This window comes from Mesocricetus auratus, unplaced genomic scaffold, assembly GCF_017639785.1.
Source record: "Mesocricetus auratus isolate SY011 unplaced genomic scaffold, BCM_Maur_2.0 Super-Scaffold_100015, whole genome shotgun sequence".
In the NCBI taxonomy this organism is placed as follows: domain Eukaryota; kingdom Metazoa; phylum Chordata; class Mammalia; order Rodentia; family Cricetidae; genus Mesocricetus; species Mesocricetus auratus.
In genome coordinates, this window is record NW_024429198.1 from 26,658,852 (window position 1) to 26,678,745 (window position 19,894).

General features: G+C 42.0%; 1 protein-coding gene across 1 annotated transcript; it reads left to right on the plus strand.

Annotated features, from left to right (window-relative positions):
• The first annotated feature begins 10,821 nt into the window (after positions 1–10,821).
• Positions 10,822–19,411, plus strand: LOC110343647 (zinc finger protein 92-like). Its single transcript, XM_021235634.2, has 4 exons — positions 10,822–10,931; positions 14,719–14,845; positions 15,290–15,379; positions 17,741–19,411. The coding sequence occupies exons 1-4, from the start codon at positions 10,926–10,928 to the stop codon at positions 18,805–18,807; spliced, it is 1,290 nt and encodes a 429-aa protein (XP_021091293.1). The 5' UTR covers positions 10,822–10,925; the 3' UTR covers positions 18,808–19,411.
• Positions 19,412–19,894: the final 483 nt, after the last annotated feature.

Consider the following 19,894-nt stretch of genomic DNA (forward strand, 5'->3'; position numbering starts at 1 on the left):
CCTTATTGCCTTTTGACGTCCCTTTTGGTAAAAGATTGGGGTTAAAAAAACAAAACAAAAAAAAACTCGAGATAATTGTCGGTTGGAAAAGATGCAATAAAAAGGTCAAATGTGTCATAGAAAACATCTGTCGAAATAACTGGCAATTTGAAATGATGAAATAAAAAAGAAGCTGAAAATATGTTGAATAATTCATCATGTGAGAGAGGAATCATCAAGCTATCTGGACATTTTCTTTTTTTTCTTTTCTTTTTTCTTTTTGGTTTTACGAGACAGGGTATTGTTCTGGAGGCTATCTGTCCAGCCCGGCCTCGAACTCACAGAGATCCGCCTGCCTCTGCCTCCTGAGTGCTGGGATTAAAGGCTTGCACCACCACCGCCCAGCCTGGACATTTTCTTAAAGCAAAAGCGCAGTCATCACAGATTAGTTTTGTATGCTTTAGTAGGTATACACCATGGGGTCATATTTCAGCACAGTTGAAACATGTTTTGCTGGGTACTTTAGTCTTAGGAAACAGGAACTTATTTTTGTAATGTATGAGGCTTAACAATGGATAAAAATCTGGTTTCTTACCAACAATGTTTTGGTTTCAAATAGCCCTGGAGACTTAGTCTGGTGTTCACCTCCAGATACATAACTCAAGATGTCTGGGTGTGAGTTGAGACTATGATATAATTATCAGGTTCCCGGGTCATTTCTGGTCGATATATTCTGATTTTAATATTAATACACTTAAAAATCACATTGGCTCCGTTGTACTTAAATGATGGAGCAATACTATGTGGAGTAATCTTTTAGTACACTGTGAAGATGTGTCTCTGCCAAGGCACCTTCTGATTGGTGTAATAGAGCTGAATGGCCAATATCCAGGCAGGATAGGACAGGTGGGATTTCTGGAGAGACAGCAGAAGAGATGAATCTAGCTGCCCAGAGGCATCAGCAAGACGAGGGCCAAGTCAGGCATACAGAAAGATGGAGCCATTTCAAAAAAAAAAAAAAAGAGCCATGTGGCAGAATCTAGACTAATAAGTGCAGGTTAATTTATAAGAGCTATGCTTTCATCATGAATAAGAAGTTGCCCTGTCATTATTTACCAGCTGACAATGGTCAGACAAGTAAAACTCCACAGTATACTGATGCGGGAGAGAAAAGTATCTTTTTACGATGATTTTGAAACCATCCTAGGTGTGCCTGAACGTGCTTCTAAGTGCTCAGAGGCTTCAGACAAATGGACCTGCTCCAAACCTGAACTGGAATATTTAGAGATCAGACTTTGGGCAGTTGGTTTTTCTCAGGTCAACTTCTGTCTACCAATTTCCCTTTCTTCAGCCCATCCTCTACTGTAGACAGCAAGAATCAAAGGAAGAGTAATAGCATCACACAGGGAGTCATATAAGCAGACTTCTGGGAAATGTAGTCTATCCTACTGTGAAGTCACAGAGAATTGTCCTGGAAAACAAGCAAACAAACAAAAAACCCAAACAACACACAGGATGAAAACCAGAAACAATAGCAAGAACAGCAACAACAAAATCAACTATATAAGTAAAACATTCATAGTAAAGCAGTTTGAGTTTACTTTAGGCTTTGTCTTAATATGCAGTCCTACATATAAATAACCCATGTTGCTCTGTGGTCACACTCTTCATGTTCCAGACATGGATCCAACTCCACAGTTTGTAAAAACAGTTTTCCTGTGAACATTGGAATCCCTACAGGGTAGGAGGTTCTTCAGGGACACAGAGAAGGTATAATGACTAAACAAGGTTAAAGTTCAACTCTCTGACATTTACAAAGAACTTCTTAATCCAACTCAGGATTGGTCACCTGCCCTTAACTCCCTTGAAACTCTCAACTGTTAATCTATGTAAGAAATTCTGTTTTTGGAGGGCTCTATTAGAATTTTAACCATGCCCCCCCTTTTCTCCCACAAATGCAGGTATGTATTTGGCACCTGGTGTGCTATGAGCTCATGCTTACATCCCCTGCTTCTCTCCAAAGTGGAAAGACATGACTCCTAGGTCAACCGGGTATTTGTAATGATAGTTCACCCATTATCCGTTGTTGGAATTCTCTCTGCAGAGCTTCATACACACCAAGGACAGATATTACAGGAATATGGTTGACATGTTTTTCCACCAGGAAAAACAACAGTAAATATGCCCACAGGCCTGATCTCAGATTCTGGACAAAATTATGACATAGTAAAGGTTTCATGGAACATTCATAGTTATAGAAGAAAGAGACTCACTAATCAAGGCATGTTTCAAACAAACTGCTTGAATAAACTGTTGGAGGCTATAGCAAAGAGAAGTCTTCATTGTTCTCTGATGACATTCTTTTTTTTTTTTTTTTTTTTTTTGCTTTTTTGAGACAGGGTTTCTCTGTGGCTTTGGAGGCTGTCCTGGTCTGATTACATTCTTAGCTTTTGTGCTGTTGTAGGTTAGATGTTCATGTTGACATTGCAAAATAATTAATTTCATATTCTGTACTATGGATTCATTTGAGTTGGATAAGATCTGAATTGTTAACAAAGATTTTATCACACTTCCCACACACATGGAGTTTGTAGTCAGATTGAATCATCTGATGTGTTTCAAGGGTTAAAGAAGTAAAAATTTTAAGACCTTTGTAGGATTCCCCTCTCATATGAAGTATATCATGTTCAATAAGGATATAAAGATGAACACAGCCTCTGACACATTCACCACTTCTACAGATTGTCTTTAGAACGAATTTTCTTTGCTATTTATGTCATTCAAGGTCCGGGGAAAAAAAAGGAAAAACAAATGTTGGATCAGGTGGAATCGATGAAGTGAGGCCTCATTTTCTTTCTGGAGTGTTCGAAGACTGCTGTTAGGAAATTCTTTGTTCTATGTGGAAAACTCAAAAGTTAATGTCAACAAAGATATGTCAACTTTTATAGGTTTACATACTGGGAAATGCAAAAATAAGGAAGATAGTAAATATGAGGAAAATTAAACTTTCAGAGAAAGAACCGAGTATAAATAGTTTTGTTTTCTTCTGTCTTACATCAATTGACTTCTTGATATAATACAGAAACTCTGAATTTCATTTTAACAGCATGCTTGGATTTAGAGGAGGAAAGCCATATTCAGCATAACTGGTAATCCTGGCCAGTTTCTGGCTGGGAATGATTGATCCATCAGCGGAACTTGTCAAGAGTGGAAAAAAGATTTGGGGGCCGGGCGTTGGTGGCGCACGCCTTTAATCCCAGCACTCGGGAGGCAGAGGCAGGCAAATCTCTGTGAGTTCGAGACCAGCCTGGACTACCAAGCGAGTTCCAGGACAGCCTCCAAAGCCACAGAGAAACCATGTCTCGAAAAACCAAAAAAAAAAAAAAAAAAAAATTTGGGAATTCCTCACCTTCCTCCACAGTGGGATGTAGGACTCTGGCCCCTGTGTGTATTAAGTGTTGGAACCCTGACAATGGGTGGGACATGCATATCGGCATTTAGGCAGACACTTGAGTCAGTTCAAAGAGCCCTGTGCTTATGTCACGTCTTATGCCTTATGGGATTGCATAAGGGCTCAGTATGCATGTGCCGGCTTCCCCTTTTAAGCGAGCACCTCCATGTGCTCTCTCTCTCTCCTCTCTCCCTTTGCCCCCTCCCTCCCCTCTTCTCCACTTTTCTCTTTCTCTCCTTCCTGGTTGGCCCGAACTCCCCTTCTTCCCTTTCCCTTCAGTAAACTCCACATGGGTTGCTGACTTGTGGTTCCTGTTTCATTGCCTGTCGCTGCTGTAAAAAGAGCAACATGAAGTGCTTTGGAGGGGAGAGTTGGTTTGGGCCTTGGCATAGGTAGGAGATCTTTGGTCTGAGGACCTGGGGGAGCAGTTTCTCCTGGACTGTAAATCTATTCCCAGGGTTGCTTCCTGTGACAAAGAGTACAATTCTCCAAGGTCCCCCTGTTTTCCAAAGGCCAGAATCTTTTTTATTTTTATTTTTTATTTTTTGGTTTTTACGAGACAGGGTTTCTCTGTATTGTTTTGGAGGCTGTCGGTCCAGCCTGGCCTCGAACTCACAGAGATCCGCCTGCCTCTGCCTCCCGAGTGCTGGGATTAAAGGTGTGCACCACCACTTCCCCGTCTAGGAGGAAGCCTGTATGCCGCCATTAACCATGTGACTTACTAGAGGCGCATACAGATGAGGTAATAAAAGAGAGGTTTACCACACTGCTAACCACACCCACTTTAAGCATGACTAAAGACGAATACGTACATAGGCGTAGGCGGTGAACTACGTCACTAGCCAGGCTCACTTTTGGGCATGGCTAGGGGGCGTTACGGGGGGGGGGCATAAAAGATAGCACAAAGGAAGTCTTGGTCTCTTTTTCTGGATTTCGGCTTCCGGTTCGGCGGGGGGGGGACTTCTGGGCTCATCTGGGTTACTTGTTTGGTATCTTGTGAGTAATTTCTACAATAAATACTTAGTTTTACTTTCAGTAAGTGTGTCGTTTTTTGTTACAGCGTCATTTGGAGCTTCAGCCCGGCTACCAGAATCTTTTTTAATGGGACTTCTAGAACTTTAATTTTTATAACCATTGGATTACAATCTCCCCTTGGGAGGGGGCTTTCTTTATTTTTTTTGTAATGCTTTTATTTAAATTACAAGCATGAATGATTCACATGTCAATCCCAGCTCCCTCTCCCATGCCTCCTTCCTTGTCTCTCCACCAGCCCCCCAGTCCCCCACCCAATATCTACATCATTCCCCAGGGAGGGTGAGGCCCTCCTTGGGGGATCTCTAAAGTCTGTCATTTCATCCAGGGCAGGACCTAGGCCCTTCACCATGTGTCCAGGCTGAGAGAGCATTCCTCTGTTTGGAATGGGCTCAGGAGAGAGCTTTCTTTCTACACACACACACACACACACACACACACACACACACACACACACAGGTATTTTTCTGCGTGTTTCTAGGAAGCCTCTGCTTCATAACCCTCTGGGGAACATAAATCTCCTTTGTGCTGGGGACTTGGTCTTGGGGTGTCTTGAGCTGATACTGGCCCCTTCAGCAACCATTCCTGGCATTCCAGGAGGAACAGGTTAAACATCTCTTTGTTTGAAGGGTGTCTTCATGTTTACCCTTCCTGGCTTTTCCAGTGCTTACCTGTGTGCACAGGACTCTTTTACCCTCCACTAAGTGACTTCTCAGTTATCCCACATATGGTATTGCTGACCAATAAACAGGGCACATGGGAGGGAGATCAGGCGCACAAGGTCACCCTCAGACACACATTACATTTATGTTTTACCCTGTATCCTTTATCTCGACATAGAAAAAGGTTATAGTACTTGATGAATGGCACATGGCTTAGTCGCTGTTATGCTACTGTAAGGAGGCAATGTGACCAAGGCAATTTATAAGAGCAAGCATTTAATTTGGGGCTTGTTTACAGTTTTAGAGCAAACGGTCATTATCAGTATGGTGGGAAGCATGGTGGCAGGCAGTCATGGTGCTGGAGAGATGGATGAGAGCTGTACATTCAGGTCCACAAACAGCAAGCAGACACTGGGCCTGGCAAGCTTTTAAACCTCAAAGCCCACTCCTGTCCGGGCCCACGGAGATGGCTCCATTCCATATTGACTTAAGGTCAGAGAGTTCAAAACTGTCCTTACTCTTCCAAGGCTAAAGTAATAAGACCTAAAGGTTGCTGGGCAGTGGTGGCACACGCCTTTAATTGCGACCCCCGGGAAGGGACCCCTGACCCGCGGGGGTGAGGTGATGAGGGTCGCTACTAATTTGGTGGGCCTTCACGAGCAGATCCGATCTGGAAAGTGAACTTCAAGAGGTTAATGGAATCAGGCTCAAGACAACGTTCGCTGATCAAGAGCCTTTATTTTTTGGGGCGCGCTGGAAATTATAGAGGAAGGACCTCAGGGGGTGGTACAAGCATGTCAATCAAGTCTCAACTCAAATATACACCAAATACGGTAAAGACAAAGCTGTAATTTTCCATCAGTCACCAGTTGCATTCCACAAATGCTGGTCAGCGTAAGTCAGGTGCAGGAATTAGGGAGGGGTAGGAAGTATTCAATGGAACACTTTAATCTTTTGTTAAAAGACAATTACTCTGTAAGGGTTCTTCCCTCTGGCTAGGCAGGTGGGCTGCCCTGTGTAAATTTAACTTTTATGGTTAGCCTTTTCCTTTGTCTCAAGGGCATGTGTGCTCGTAGTCACGTAGTCAGAAGGCCAAGAAACGGTTGACAGACTCCATTTTGTTCAAGGTTCTAGCAGTCCCCAACATTTAATCCCAGAACTCACGAGGCAGAGGCAGGTGGATATCTGTGAGTTTGAGGCTAGCCTGGTCTACACGAGCTAGCCTCCAAAACCTGTCTCAAAAAAAAAGGAAAAAATCCTAAAGGCCTAAGGCATGGCTGCAGTAGCATGTTTGGTCTTGGTCATAGATGTTTTATCTAAATAATAGCAGACTTGTTTTGAGATGTGGTTACTCTTGACCCTCGAGGCCAGATAATGAGATATTGAGTCTAAGGTGTGGTTACCAAATGTTTGGAGGATTAAGGAAGAAAGTCTGTTCCTTATACATGATAAAGAAGTCTTTTACCATGTCCCTCTGTTTGGTTGGGGTACTCAAGAATGTTGAAGAATAAACTTGGGGCATTCAGTATTCACTGGATTGCCATCCTGACTATAGCCTGGGTCTCTGTCTTATTCTTAGCTTCTTCACCTGCCATTTCTCAATCCACACTCCCCCTCTCAAGTACATACCAGGCAAGTTGTCTGGATCCAACTGAAGCCCCACAAAGATGGGTTTCAACACACTCACAACCACACACCTTCTCTGAAGACCATACCTCTTAAATCTTTCCAGACAGTTCATCTACTGGGGGCCATGCGTGAAGACATATGAAATTTAATCTCCCACAGTGCATATATTGAGCTATGTGGAATATTTCTTTACATTGTGTGAATATAAAAAGTCATTGTGATTGGTTTAATAAAGAAGCTGACTGACCAATAGCTGGACAGGTAGAGGTTAGTTGGTACTTGCAGACAAAGAGTGTGAACGAAAAGGAGGGAGGAATCTCAGGATCTTGCAGAGACGTGGAGAGGAGATAGACTTGCCATACTGAAAAAAGGCACCAAACCATGTTACAGAGTGTGGGTAGGAAATATGGGTTAATCTAAAATATAAGAGTTAGCTAGGAAGAAGCTTGAGCTATTGAACAAGCATTCATAATTAATAAGTCTTGGTGTGGTTATTTGGAAACTGACTGGTGGGACAGAAAAGTCTGCCTACAGAGTTATCACAATTTAATTTAATATATTTATGTTGTGCCCAAGTTTCAAAGATTCCCCAAAGACCACCAGGGAGACAGACCCACTGAACTATAAAAGAAAGGTTTTATTATTCATCCACCCATGACAGGGACCTCATCTAGCTGACTGATGCAGCAGCCACCAGAGTGAGTGAAGTTCCCTGTCTACTGCTAGGTTTCTTGTTTGTTTGTTTGCTTGTTTTTGTTTTTCGAGACAGAGTTTCTCTGTGATTTGGAGGCTGTCCTGGAACTAGCTCTTTGTAGCTCTTTGTAGACCAAGCTGGCCTAGAACTCACAGAGATCCACCTGCTTCTGCCTCCTGAGTGCTGGGATTAAAGGCATGCACCACCACTGCTAGGTTTTAAAGACAAAATTTACAGGATTATATCAGTAGGTACAGGTTGGTTTCTGATTGGTTGACATTTGGGAACAACATTTTGGCATGAAATACCTGTGTACCAATTATTTTCATTGGTCAGTGCTGTGAAGGAACATTCTGTGTTTTCTATGGCTTTGTCTTGTTGCTTGCAGGTGGCCTGTTGTTCATAGATACCAACAGTTTTCAAAACTGTATCCTGGAGACTACAGGGGAGGTTTTGGTCTCTCCTGGAGTTTCTTTTGTGGCCAGACGGTTATTAGGAACTAAGTATCTAGGAGACTGGAGGGGGTGGTAGGGAGTTTCTTTGTGTTATGTGCTGAGTCAGAGGCCTACATATATATCTTTTCTGTAGTCTGTCATGGCTGCTAAAGCAGGGGGTTGAGTGAGGGTCTAGTCCCTTCTATTTATATTGCAATATTTCTAGTTCAAATCTATATAAAGTATCAAGTCCCTCATGGATGGTTATTTGGGAACTGACTGGTGGGACAGAAAAGTCTGCCTACAGACTTTTATGTCTGTATGTAATCATGAGCATTATTTTAAGCATGCTGCATGTAGTCTGAACTCTTAGTGATGATTAACTTGGGCAGAGGGTATCAGGCTTATCTGTGTATTATTTTTAAAAGAATGCAATAATTTGTCAAATTACTAGAAACTAAAAGTTACCAGACACACGGTTCCTCCACTACATCATTCAATAGTAAGGACTGGTAAGATATACAGCAATCATTCCTAGACCTTGTATGGTTCTAACACCCTTCTGTCACAACTGTCCTGAATTCCTTTTCTATGGTTGGAATAAAACATCATGATCAAGGCAACTTACTGAAGAAAGGGTTTATTTTGTTAAAGAATCCAGAAAGATAAGAGGCTACCATGGCAGGGAGACATGGCAGCAAGATACAGGCAAGGAAACCAGGAGAGAGGATAAGAGCTCATAGACCTCACACAGAAAGCTGAGAGGGTGAACTAGAAATGACTCAAATCATTAAACTTTCAAAGCCCAACCTCAGTGACAAAATTCCCTCAGCAGTTCACTTTCTAGTTAGGATTTCTATTATTCTCAAGAGACACCATGACCACAGCAACTATAATAAAGAAGATTTAATTAAATTCTTTGTAGTTCTATATGACTTATGGATTCAGAAGTTTAGTCCATTATCATCCGGGTGGGACATTACAGCATGCAAGCAGACATGGTGCTGGAGAAGAGTTGAGAATTTTACATCTTGTTATGTAGGCAACAGGCAGTGATCTGAAATACTGGGCATGGCTTGAGCATATATGAGACCTCAAAGCCCACTTCCACAATGGCATACTTCCTCCAACAAGGGCATACGAACTCCAGCAAAACCACACCTCCTAATAGAGCCACACCCTTTGGGGGTCAATTTCTTTCAAACCACCAGTCACCCCATCCTATCCAAATAGCACCACTCACTGGGGACCAAATGATAAAAGATGGTGGGACAAGCTGTAATTAAGGCCATCACCTACACATCTCTTCATATTTACCACAGAGCCTGTTTAGTTCATGCTTCCCTGCCTAATAGTACAAAAATACTTGAATCCATGTCACTAATTATTAAAGCCCAGCCTCAATCACTGCATGGAAGAAAAAAAGACAATATGATTTCCTTATGGTTATGAAAAATAACTATGCGATGTTCCGTCAGCTCAGAAACAGCTTTGTTTGTCATGAGCGAGTCAGTGTCCATCATGTGAGCATAAACTCTTCCTCCTGCAAGAGGTTTGTGCTTTGATTTCTGCATGATCCGTACAGGAATAAACCTTCCTACTAAGGGAATAAACCTTCCTACTAAGAAATAGGAGGTCTTAATACTGAACAGTGGCAATCTGGCTTGTCCCAATGGGCTCATTGGATATTCCCACGAAACTATTTCTGATACCTTTTCATCTAAGGATAAACTGTTTCTGTGCCCTGATTTGGAGAAATTGAGACAAGTTGAAGGCAGATACTTGTGACTTTCTAATTATTGTCAAATGGAATCAATTTCAGGGTCAGAAAAGAGAGGAAACTGGACAGTTCAAAGCTCTGCACAGGGAATTTAACAACGGATGACGATGGACTGGGGGTGATTATACACACCCATGTGCTCCCAGGAGCTGTGCCCCTCCACTTGGGAGTGCAGCAGGGGAGGTGAGCATGAGCTCACAGCACACCCGACAATGAAGACATGCCTGAGTTTATGAAAAAGCAGGGAGAACTGGATGAAATCGCTTACACGGATTAATGGGTGAAAGTGTGGACAAGGGACTTACAGACAGACAGATTGCAAAGATCCTGAGATAGATGATGGGATTTCTTTGCAAGTAAACATCAGACAGCTGAACTTTTTGACTTTGTTCGGTGATTTAAATATCTCTGTTTTCCCGACCCGCGCCCTTAGCTGTACGGACCCCAGAGTATAGTTATCCATGTATGGTGCACACTGTGTCACTACAGAACAAGTGGCTATGTGTGTGCTTCTGGGTTTGGTTATGTGCGTGTGGTTCTGAGTTTTAAGCCAAAGCCTCCGTAATCAAGGTCTTTCTTTGTCCCTAAGACACTCCCTAACCCCTTTTTACTCTGAAACAAGATCCCTTCCATTTTGCCCAGGTTAGCCTTGGGTTTGGGGTTCTTCTGTCTCAAGGCTCCTGAGGAGCTGTGACAACAGGGAGGGCCACACAGGCTGGTTTCAAAAATCACCTTAAAGAGAAACAGTCATTTCCATTTTTTTCCCTAGAATTATTTTTAAAGTAAAACCGAGTCGATGTGAACGTTACACATCAAAATAAGATTCCATAATAAGTTGACTTTTAAGTTCTAAATCGCAACATGTTGACCAGAAATAACCGGCAAACCTAATTAATACAACTGTCAAAGGCTTGGCTGACACTCAAACATCTCCTGTAGTGAATTCAACATTTTAAAAGCAGCCTGACTCTCTGTGGGGGTCCCAGAGCAAAGGCTGATTCTCCCTCCACCCCGCTTCCTCCCTCCCCACCATCCCCACATCCTTATCTACACTGAGGGCAGAAACCCAGCAACTGTACCAATCATCGTCTTGGGTAGCATGACACTCCTTCGCACAGACTTGTGGGAAATGTAGTCTCCCCTCTATGATGTCACGAGGAGCCGCTCTGGAAACCGCGTTTCCGCATTCGGTCTGCACTCATGCTTCTTTCCCAAAGTTGGGCAAGAATCGGATCCCGCTCAGTACTCGGTTTGCATCTCTGACATGGAGGTTGGTGCAGGGTGCAGCGCAGCCCTACAGGCCTGAGGGACCGTGCAGGGTGGCGGGTCCGGAGGGCTTGTGGGTGGGAAGAGGGAAGAAGCTGACTTGGAGGTGCTCTGCTGACCTAGGCTGGGCCAACCCCCGCAGGGCTGCGAGAGGGCAGTGGGGTTGGTTCTAAGCTTTGTTTGCACGAGGCTTCCTGCGGGGTCCACCCCGCGCTTCTGGGACAGAGGAGCTGGCTCAGGCCCCGGGAGTAAGAACTTCAGGAAATCCGGGGTCGCCCTGACAAGGTGGGGCATTTGACAGCCCGGATCCTGTGCTGGTAGCTCACTGAAGAAACTATGTTCACACGGCAGCTGGCATTTCCCATGGCATCTAAAGCAAACTGGGTTTCTGGTCTCTCTTGTACTTTATAGCCAGCCTAGGACTCTTGGTTTGAGTTGACAGAAGTTCCTAAACTAGTTTGTTTGCAGGTACAGGGAGTCCCGCAAGGGTGATTGGTGTGTGGAATGTTGGTACAGTTTTCTTTGGAATGAATTGTTAGGTTTATTTTGAATAGGAGTCCTTCACGATCATCAATGTGACCTGACTCCTGGGACTGACACTCTTATGTAAGTAAGGGCAGAATAATCCACTAGAGGGAAAGATTTGGGTTGTGCACCAGGCTAACAACTATTCACTCCATGGTGCAGAGTGAAAAGCACTAGAAAATAATAGATCATCCAGTTCCTGCAGAGACAGTGTGTTCGGACTCCTTTTCAGAATGGAGACATGAGTTGGCCTGGGAATGGACTTGGGTGTAGGGGTTGTTGGTGACATTTGGGAGGGGGCTTGAATGCCTCTGGGAAGAAGCAGCCCTGCATCTGAGAGGCTGTCTGCATTGTTGTCGCATCACAAGCTGCTCTTCTGCCTTTCATATGCCATCTGCGGTGTCTAAACTCACTTAAACCCACTCTGTCACTGAACAGGGCATCCAGCTTCCCCGATGCTTCCTAACCAGTTCTAGAAAGACTTATCCAAGTACTATAGTGTGTCGGAGAGACTGAAAGGTGATTTTGAAGAGTTCTGGCTCTCTCAGGGTCCTGTGATTGACACAGTGTTGGCTCCTCCCCCTGTCCTTCCTGCTTTTCACTTTTCAGTCAAAGCAAATGTTTGTGAGCTGGAGACTGTCGTCTGACATTGAAGTCTACTCTTAGGAAGCCTGGGCTTCAAACCACCTCATCTCAAATGCCAACATTTTCTGTGAGGTATACAAGTATAATTAAAACAGTGGACACTTTCTAGTTAATGCCACTATCCAGCAGGACAATAACAGCACCGTGGTTTGCATTGTTTAATGTAAGAAAAGCACAGAGTGGCGACGCTGGCTTCTTACAATGTTGAGATGCTGCGGCAGCATGCTCACGTATACAAACCCTTCCTGTATGCATGTGATTTAAAGTGAGCAAACCTGTGGTTGAGAAGAAAACTTTTTTCTGCATCCTCTCATCCCTGCTTTTCCAAAGTGGAGTCAGGAAATCAGGGGTTTAAGGTTATCCTCTGCTTCATAGAAGATCCAAGGCAACCCTAGGCTAAATGCAACTGTGCAAAAAAAAGTTTTTTAAAGACAACTTATGAAATGACAGAAGTCCATAATTGACGTGCGGTGACTTTCCACACTCCCACATGTCCTCAAAATTTCTATTGACTGTATTTGACATGTCATTTAAATTTTTCTCACTAACATATTTCTGGTGATGGATACTGTTTGGATTCACTCCTTGCCTTATTTAAATATTCCCCAACATTTGCAGGGGATGTTTGTTCTTTTTGCATATCTACCCATGTTATTTTCTGTCATGAGCTCATGATGCTTTCTTCTGACTTTCCCTGAGCTCTTCCAGTTGGCTTAGTTCACATCTAATCTGAGACTTCCATCATTTCCTATTTCACTCTGCTTGACTGGTGAAGCCCACCGTGGCTTGCATTCTTCTCTCTCTCTCTCTCTCTCTCTCTCTCTCTCTCTCTCTCTCTCTCTCTCTCTCTCTCTCTCTCCCCTCCCTCCCTCCCTCTCTCTGTTTTTCTGTCTCTCTCTCTCCCCCTCCCTCCCTCCCTCTCTCTGTTTTTCTGTCTCTCTCTCTCTCTCCCCCTCCCTCCCTCTCTCTGTTTTTCTGTCTCTCTCTCTTTCTCTCCCTCCTTCTTTCCCTCCCTCCTTCCCTCCCTCCCTCCCTCAGATGCTGTCTTAGTGTTCTATTAATGTGAAGAGATATCATGGCCATGGCAACTCTCATAAAGAAAAGCATTTAATTGGGGCTGGCTGACAGCTTCAGCTTCAGAGGTTTATCCCATTGTCATCATGGCAGAGGGCATGGTGGGGAACGTGGTGGTGTGCAGACAGACAGGGTGCTGGAGAACTGTGTAAAAGTTCTACAACTGGATCCACAGGAAGCAGGAAGAAAGACTCTGGGCTTGGAGTGGGATTTTTGAAACCTCAAAGTCTATTCCCAGTGACACACTTCCTCCAAACAAGGCCACACCTCTTAATTCTTTCAAATAGTGCCACTCTTGGTGACCAGGTATTCAAATCTATGAGTCTATGAGGGTCCTTCTCATTCAAACCACCACAGGTGCCTCCCCCAGTCTTTATAACACAGATTCAACTGTGTAAAGAATGCTTCCTTACTTGTAGCCAGAACAGAACCCCTGCTTTGCATGTAGGTACTGATGACCACACTCATAGCATGTGCTATTGACACATCCAGCCAGAAACCAAACTGCTAATGTGGGATTCCCTTCCTCTTCCTCAGGGAGGAGTCCAGTCTCCCGTGGTATGCAGTCCCGGCCCTTTCCTCCAAGGCCCTTTGTATTCTAATGCATGTGTAAATGACGATATGGGGGAAGAAGTTGCTTTTTTTTACTTAAATCTTGAAGTAATTTTTTTATATTAGAAATGCTATTCTTAGATAACTTTGAAGGAATAGTTTACTGGGTATTGAATTCACTTTCTGGTCTTCCATATGACATTCCAGAGGCCATTGGGAGAAAATGCAGAAGTTATATGGACGGGTTTGAATGTGAATCAAAAACACTTAACACAAGGAGCAGAGATTTTCATAGTATCTACTTTGGGAGTTTTTATAATTCCTGCTACTGAGTTTGTAGATGGTTCTCATATTGCATGATACATTTCAAGTCTGGCTGTCAGCTCTTTCAAAAACTATGTCTAACTGTTCCTTTTCATGTGTATGGACCCGCTCCACTGATGTTGCAGTGCTAGACGAGGTGTGCACAGCATAGCTTTGTCCTGTGACAATGTAGGTCATGTGTGGTATATGATACAAGCATACCACACCATATGTATTTCTGTGGATTCCTACATTTTACATTTTACCATAAAATTATTTTCATGTAAGTTTTTGATCTTATGCCATCCTCTTTCTTTATTTTTTTTATTTTTTTATTTTTTATTTTTTTATTTTTTTGGTTTTTCGAGACAGGGTTTCTCTGTATTGTTTTGGAGGCTGTCCTGGAACTCACTCTGTAGACCAGGCTGGCCTCGAACTCACAGAGATCTGCCTGCCTCTGCCTCCCGAGTGCTGGGATTAAAGGCGTGCGCCAACAACGCCCGGCCATCCTCTTTCTTTAAAGAGGATGAATACGAGGCATTTCATTTGAAAATATCTAATATTACATACCCATGTCATAATAATTTCTAGCTTTAATTTTGTCTTTGGCAAAATTATAATTATGACTCCAAGCACATTGACTACTCAGTGCTTGTATTATTCAATGTGCTATTGGTTTCATTTGATTTCAGAAACTGCTCTCATTTGGAGATGTGGCCATTGATTTCTCTGCAGAGGAGAGGGAATGCCTGGACCTTGCTCAGTGGAATCTGTACAGGGAAGTGATGCTGGAGAATTACAGCCACCTTGTGTTCCTGGGTGAGGATCATGTCCTTTGTGAGCTCTTAGTTCACTGTCAACATGTGACTGCCTCCATTTGTAGACTCTCTCATGGGAGCTTATGCTGTCCAACAATGTAGTTCATATGACGGCTTTTATAGAAAAAAGTGGAATGTGATGTGCTGAGAAACATTGTATTCCTCCCCCCATCTTTTTTAACCTGTTTTTGGAAGTATGTGTCCTTCACTGTAGTATCAATGTTAGAAACTCAGCTGCATGAGGCACAGAGCACCCTCCCACCTTAATACTTCTCCTTGTAATGAGGCTCAGAATCTGCAGGTTTTAAATTACTCACAAGCACCCTATCCTTCAGGAGGTGTTTAAAGATAGAATTTCCCACAATCTTTTATCATCTCTTTCCTTTGAGCACATGGTAATTTCCAGGAGAAAACAGCCAAGCATCTTGTTTCCTCTTCCAAACAGGTCTTGCTGTCTCTAAGCCACATCTGATCACATTGCTTGAACAAAGACAAGAGCCTTGGAGTGTGAAGAGACGAGTGGGCGCACACCCAGGTATGTAGGAATAAGTGAGTCAGTGCATACACGTGAGCCACCCAGGAATGCAAAATAAAGCATGGCCTCCCAACCTGCATGGAGAATTATGTTTTAAGCGAAAATATTTTGTCTTACCATTAAAGGACATCTCCTGTTAGAGGCTTGTCATGTCCAGCCTCTCCATTCCGCTTTACCGAATGCTGCATGTTGGCATGTTGTTATGAAGATTGTCCAAATTCTTTTTTTTAACTTTAGGTCTGTGTAGCACTCGGAGGTGTGTGTGCATTTGGATGTGTGTGTTTGTATGCATGCATATATGTCTGTGAAGCACTCAGGGTGTGTGTGCATTTAGATGTGTATATATGCATGCGTATATGTCTGTGTAGTACTCGGTGTATGTGTGTATTTGGATGTGTGTGTATGTATGTGTGCATGTTGTATGACAGCTCTTCTACCTTATTTATTGAGGCAGGATATCTCCATTGAATTCAGAGCTAGCCAGTATAGTTAGTCTCCTCAGCCAGTTTGCTTAAGGGATTCCCTGTCTCTGCCTTCCACGCTTGGAATTACAAGATGTCCACCATGCTCGTCTTGCATTTACAAGGGGATCCAAACCTTAAATCTTCATACTTGAGTGACAGACAGTTTTAACTGCGGACTTATCTCCCTAGCCCTAAAGACCATTTTGCATGTGAGGGTCCAGATTATAACTTTGTTTCCCACAGCTCAGAAAACTCACACCGGTTCTTAGAATCTATGGGGAGAGCCTTTGTAAGACTGTAACACCACAAATGCAATTCTCAAATTTCGTTTACAAACTCATTAGTCAAAATAGAGCTCTTTGTGAGTTATTGTAGTTATATACTTATATGTGAGTGATTATCCTTCTATATTTATGCAATTTTGAGTGTGTGAATAGTATAACCAAAGAAAAAAGGCATTCAACTTAATATCGGGGGCATGGGAGGAATTAGGGAAGTGAACATGACTAGGATTGGGAGGAGGAAAGGAAAGGGAAAGTAATGTAAGTATATTTTAATTAAAATTTTAAAATAATTTCAAAGGAGTTGGTTTTCTCATTCCACATGTGGGTTGTAGAATGGACCATAGGTGGGCAGGCTTACCCACCGAGGCATTTTGCCGGTCCTGTAATTTATTTTTGCAAATGTTTTTATTTTCTGCCGTATATTCAGCGTCATTGATTAAAGGGTATGACTTTGCTGGATATGTGGATATTTGAAAATTGCAAACCCTTAGAGTGGTTTTGTTAAACACCCCTTCCATAGTCTTTCAGAATTTTATGAGCCCAAACTTTCCTTTTTCTCATTTTACAGCTCTATTTTCTGTGTTTATTTTTTGTGATTTTGATTGCTTCACATATAATTATTTACTCAAGTGTACCCTATGTTTTTTTGTAAATTACTACATTAGATATTGTATTCTTTAAGACACTGTAAAGATTTAAAATATCTAGAATCCATGTCTATTAAAAACAAAGTCATATGTTCTCCTTTGTCTGTAAAAATATTACTCTTGTTTTCATGTCATATTTATTTTCTCAACTTGTTCTTTTGTGTGTGTGTGTGACTTTTTAAGGCAGGATTTCTCTGTATTGCCTTGGCTGTCCTAGAACTCACTCTGTAGACAAGGCTGGCCTCAAACTTAGAGATCTTTCTGCTTGCCAAGTGCTGAGAATAAACGCATGTGTCGCCATACTCAACTCTCACTTCAATATTTATTTAATGGTTGTTGTGTCCTACTAAGTGAGTATTTCTAGAAATTGTGCTTCAATTGTGTTTAAAACATAACACTGTCTTACACATTTCAAGTGTATTGTTTCATAGTGTTAGGGACATTCTATGTTGCATATCTGCATACAATTTTATAGCTTTGAGAGTTGAAGCCCCATACACATAAGAAATGCTATATTTTTTTCCAGTGTGTTCAACCAACCAGTGTGTTGCCAGCCTCACAAATTTTGCTACTTTGAGTTTCTCTGTAAGACCAACAATACGATCAACTGACATCATACACTGGGCTTATTTCCTTTAGCATAGTGTCCTCACTATAGTTATTATGTCTGGCTTAGCTATTTAGGTGTAATAATGCTCCATTATTTGTTTGTTCTTCATTGTCTTCATATTCACAATTCAGTGGTAGTTTAGGGGTTTTCACACTTACCGCTTTTTTAAAATCATGCTGAAGGATTATAGTGTGTAAGTGTCTATAGTTTCCCATTTATGTGATTCTTTTTTATGTGATTCTTAATTACATTTAAATATGTAACCATGAGTGAAGAGTATGCACATTAAAACTAAGCATTTTAAATTTAAAGTATAGCTGCATGCTTTTAGTGATACCTCAACCTTTACTCAACAGGATCAAAATCACTGCTTGTTCAACACCAGAGAATTCATACAGGAGAGAAACCCTACAAATGTGAACAGTGTGGCAAAGCTTTTAACTATTCTTCCAGCCTTAAACAACATCAAAGAATCCATACTGGAGAGAAACCCTACAAATGTGAAGAGTGTGGCAAAACTTTTACTGCTTGTTCAAGCCTTGTTGTTCACCGAAGAGTTCACACTGGAGAGAAACCCTACAAGTGTGAAGAGTGTGGCAAGGCATTTAATGTTCTCTCAACGCTTTTGAACCACCAGAGGATTCATACCGGAGAGAAACCTTTCAAATGTGAAGAATGTGGCAAGGCGTTTAATGGTCGCTGCATTCTTTCTAAACACCAGACGATCCATACTGGAGAAAAACCCTACAAATGTGAAAAATGTGGTAAAGCTTTTAACTGTTCTTCCAGCCTTAACCAACACCAACAAATACATATTGAAGAGAAACTCTACAAATGTGACGAGTGTGGCCAGGCCTTTACTTTTGCTTCATACCTGCAGAAGCATCTGAAAATCCACATTGGCGAGAAACCCTACAAATGCAAGGAATGTAGCAAGGCCTTTTACTGTTCTTCCAATCTTATTTGCCATCAGAGAGTTCATACTGGAGAGAAACCGTATAAATGTGATGAGTGTGGAAAAGCCTTTAGCATTTATTCATCCTTTATGATACACCAGAGAATTCATAGTGGAGAAAAACCCTATAAGTGCAACGAATGTGACAAAGCCTTTAATAACCGTCATAATCTAACTCGACACCAAAGAATTCATACTGGAGAGAAACCCTACAAATGCAAAGACTGTGGCAAAGCCTTCACTCGTACTACAAGCCTTACTCAACATGAAAGAATTCACACTGGGGAGAAGCCCTACAAATGTGATGACTGTGGCAAAGCTTTTACCTCTTCCTCAAACCTTAAACATCATTGCAGACTCCATAGTAGAGAAAAGCCCTATAAATGTGAACAACTTAGCAATACTCTTAAAACTTGTACAGGCTTTACTAAACACAACAGAATTCATACTAGAGAAAATCCAGATTAATGCACACTGTTACAAAGCCTTCAATAATGTTCACCTATAATTCAGTACAGTAAGAATAATTCGATACAATAAAATTGCAAGGAATTTACTAATAATTCAACCCTTCTTCAACACCATCAATTTAGTACTGGACAGACCTTGTAAAGGCAAAGGAGGTGTCTCAACTGTTGAATAGTTATTTTATACACACCATCAAAATATTACATATGAGAGAAATCCTACAAATTTAATATACATGGGAAATCCTTTATTCTTCACAACATAATCACCAGAAGTATTGTTGAGAAACTCTTCCAATACAATGTGGCTAAGCCTTTAAGCAAGGGCAGATCTTCATTAACTGTGAGTGAATTCCACAGAAACTGTACACATGTACACTGGAAGATCATTTTCAAATATATAAACATGAAAAGAGAAAATTTGCTACACTAGAAATCACTGTGTAAATGGTGTAGCAATCATTACCCAATCACTTACTTCTAAAGAAATATATGGAAATTATTGGAGACAAATCCTGTGAATTGTATTGGCTGTGTTGGTTAGTTTGTGTTGGCACAAATTAGAGATACCTGGGAAGAAAGAACATGAATTGAATTGTCTATCAGTCCCTGGGTGTGTTTTGGGGGTGTTTTCTTCACTAATGATTAGTGTGGGATGGTCTGTCTCACTGTGGGTGGTGTCACCTCTGAGAAGGTGGTCCCTGAATTGTATAAGAATGCAAGCTGAAGGGCTGGAGAGATGACTCAATGGTTAACATCACTCTTTGTTCTTACAGAGGACCCAAGTTCAGTTCCCAACACCTACATGGTGGCTCCAAAGCATTCAACATCTTTTTCTGATCACCACAGGCACCAGGAATGCACCTGGTATACATAATACATGCATGTAAAACACTCAAATACATAAATAAATACATCTTAAAAATAATTTAAGAAAAGAGGAAGGAAGGAAGGAAGAAAGGAAGGAAGGAAGGAAGGGAGGGAGGGAGGGAGGGAGGAAGGAAGGAGGGAAGAAGAGCTCAGAATAGGCCATGGAAAAGCCAGTAAACAGTGTTCTTCTATGTTCCATGGTTCAGGTCCTACCTCAA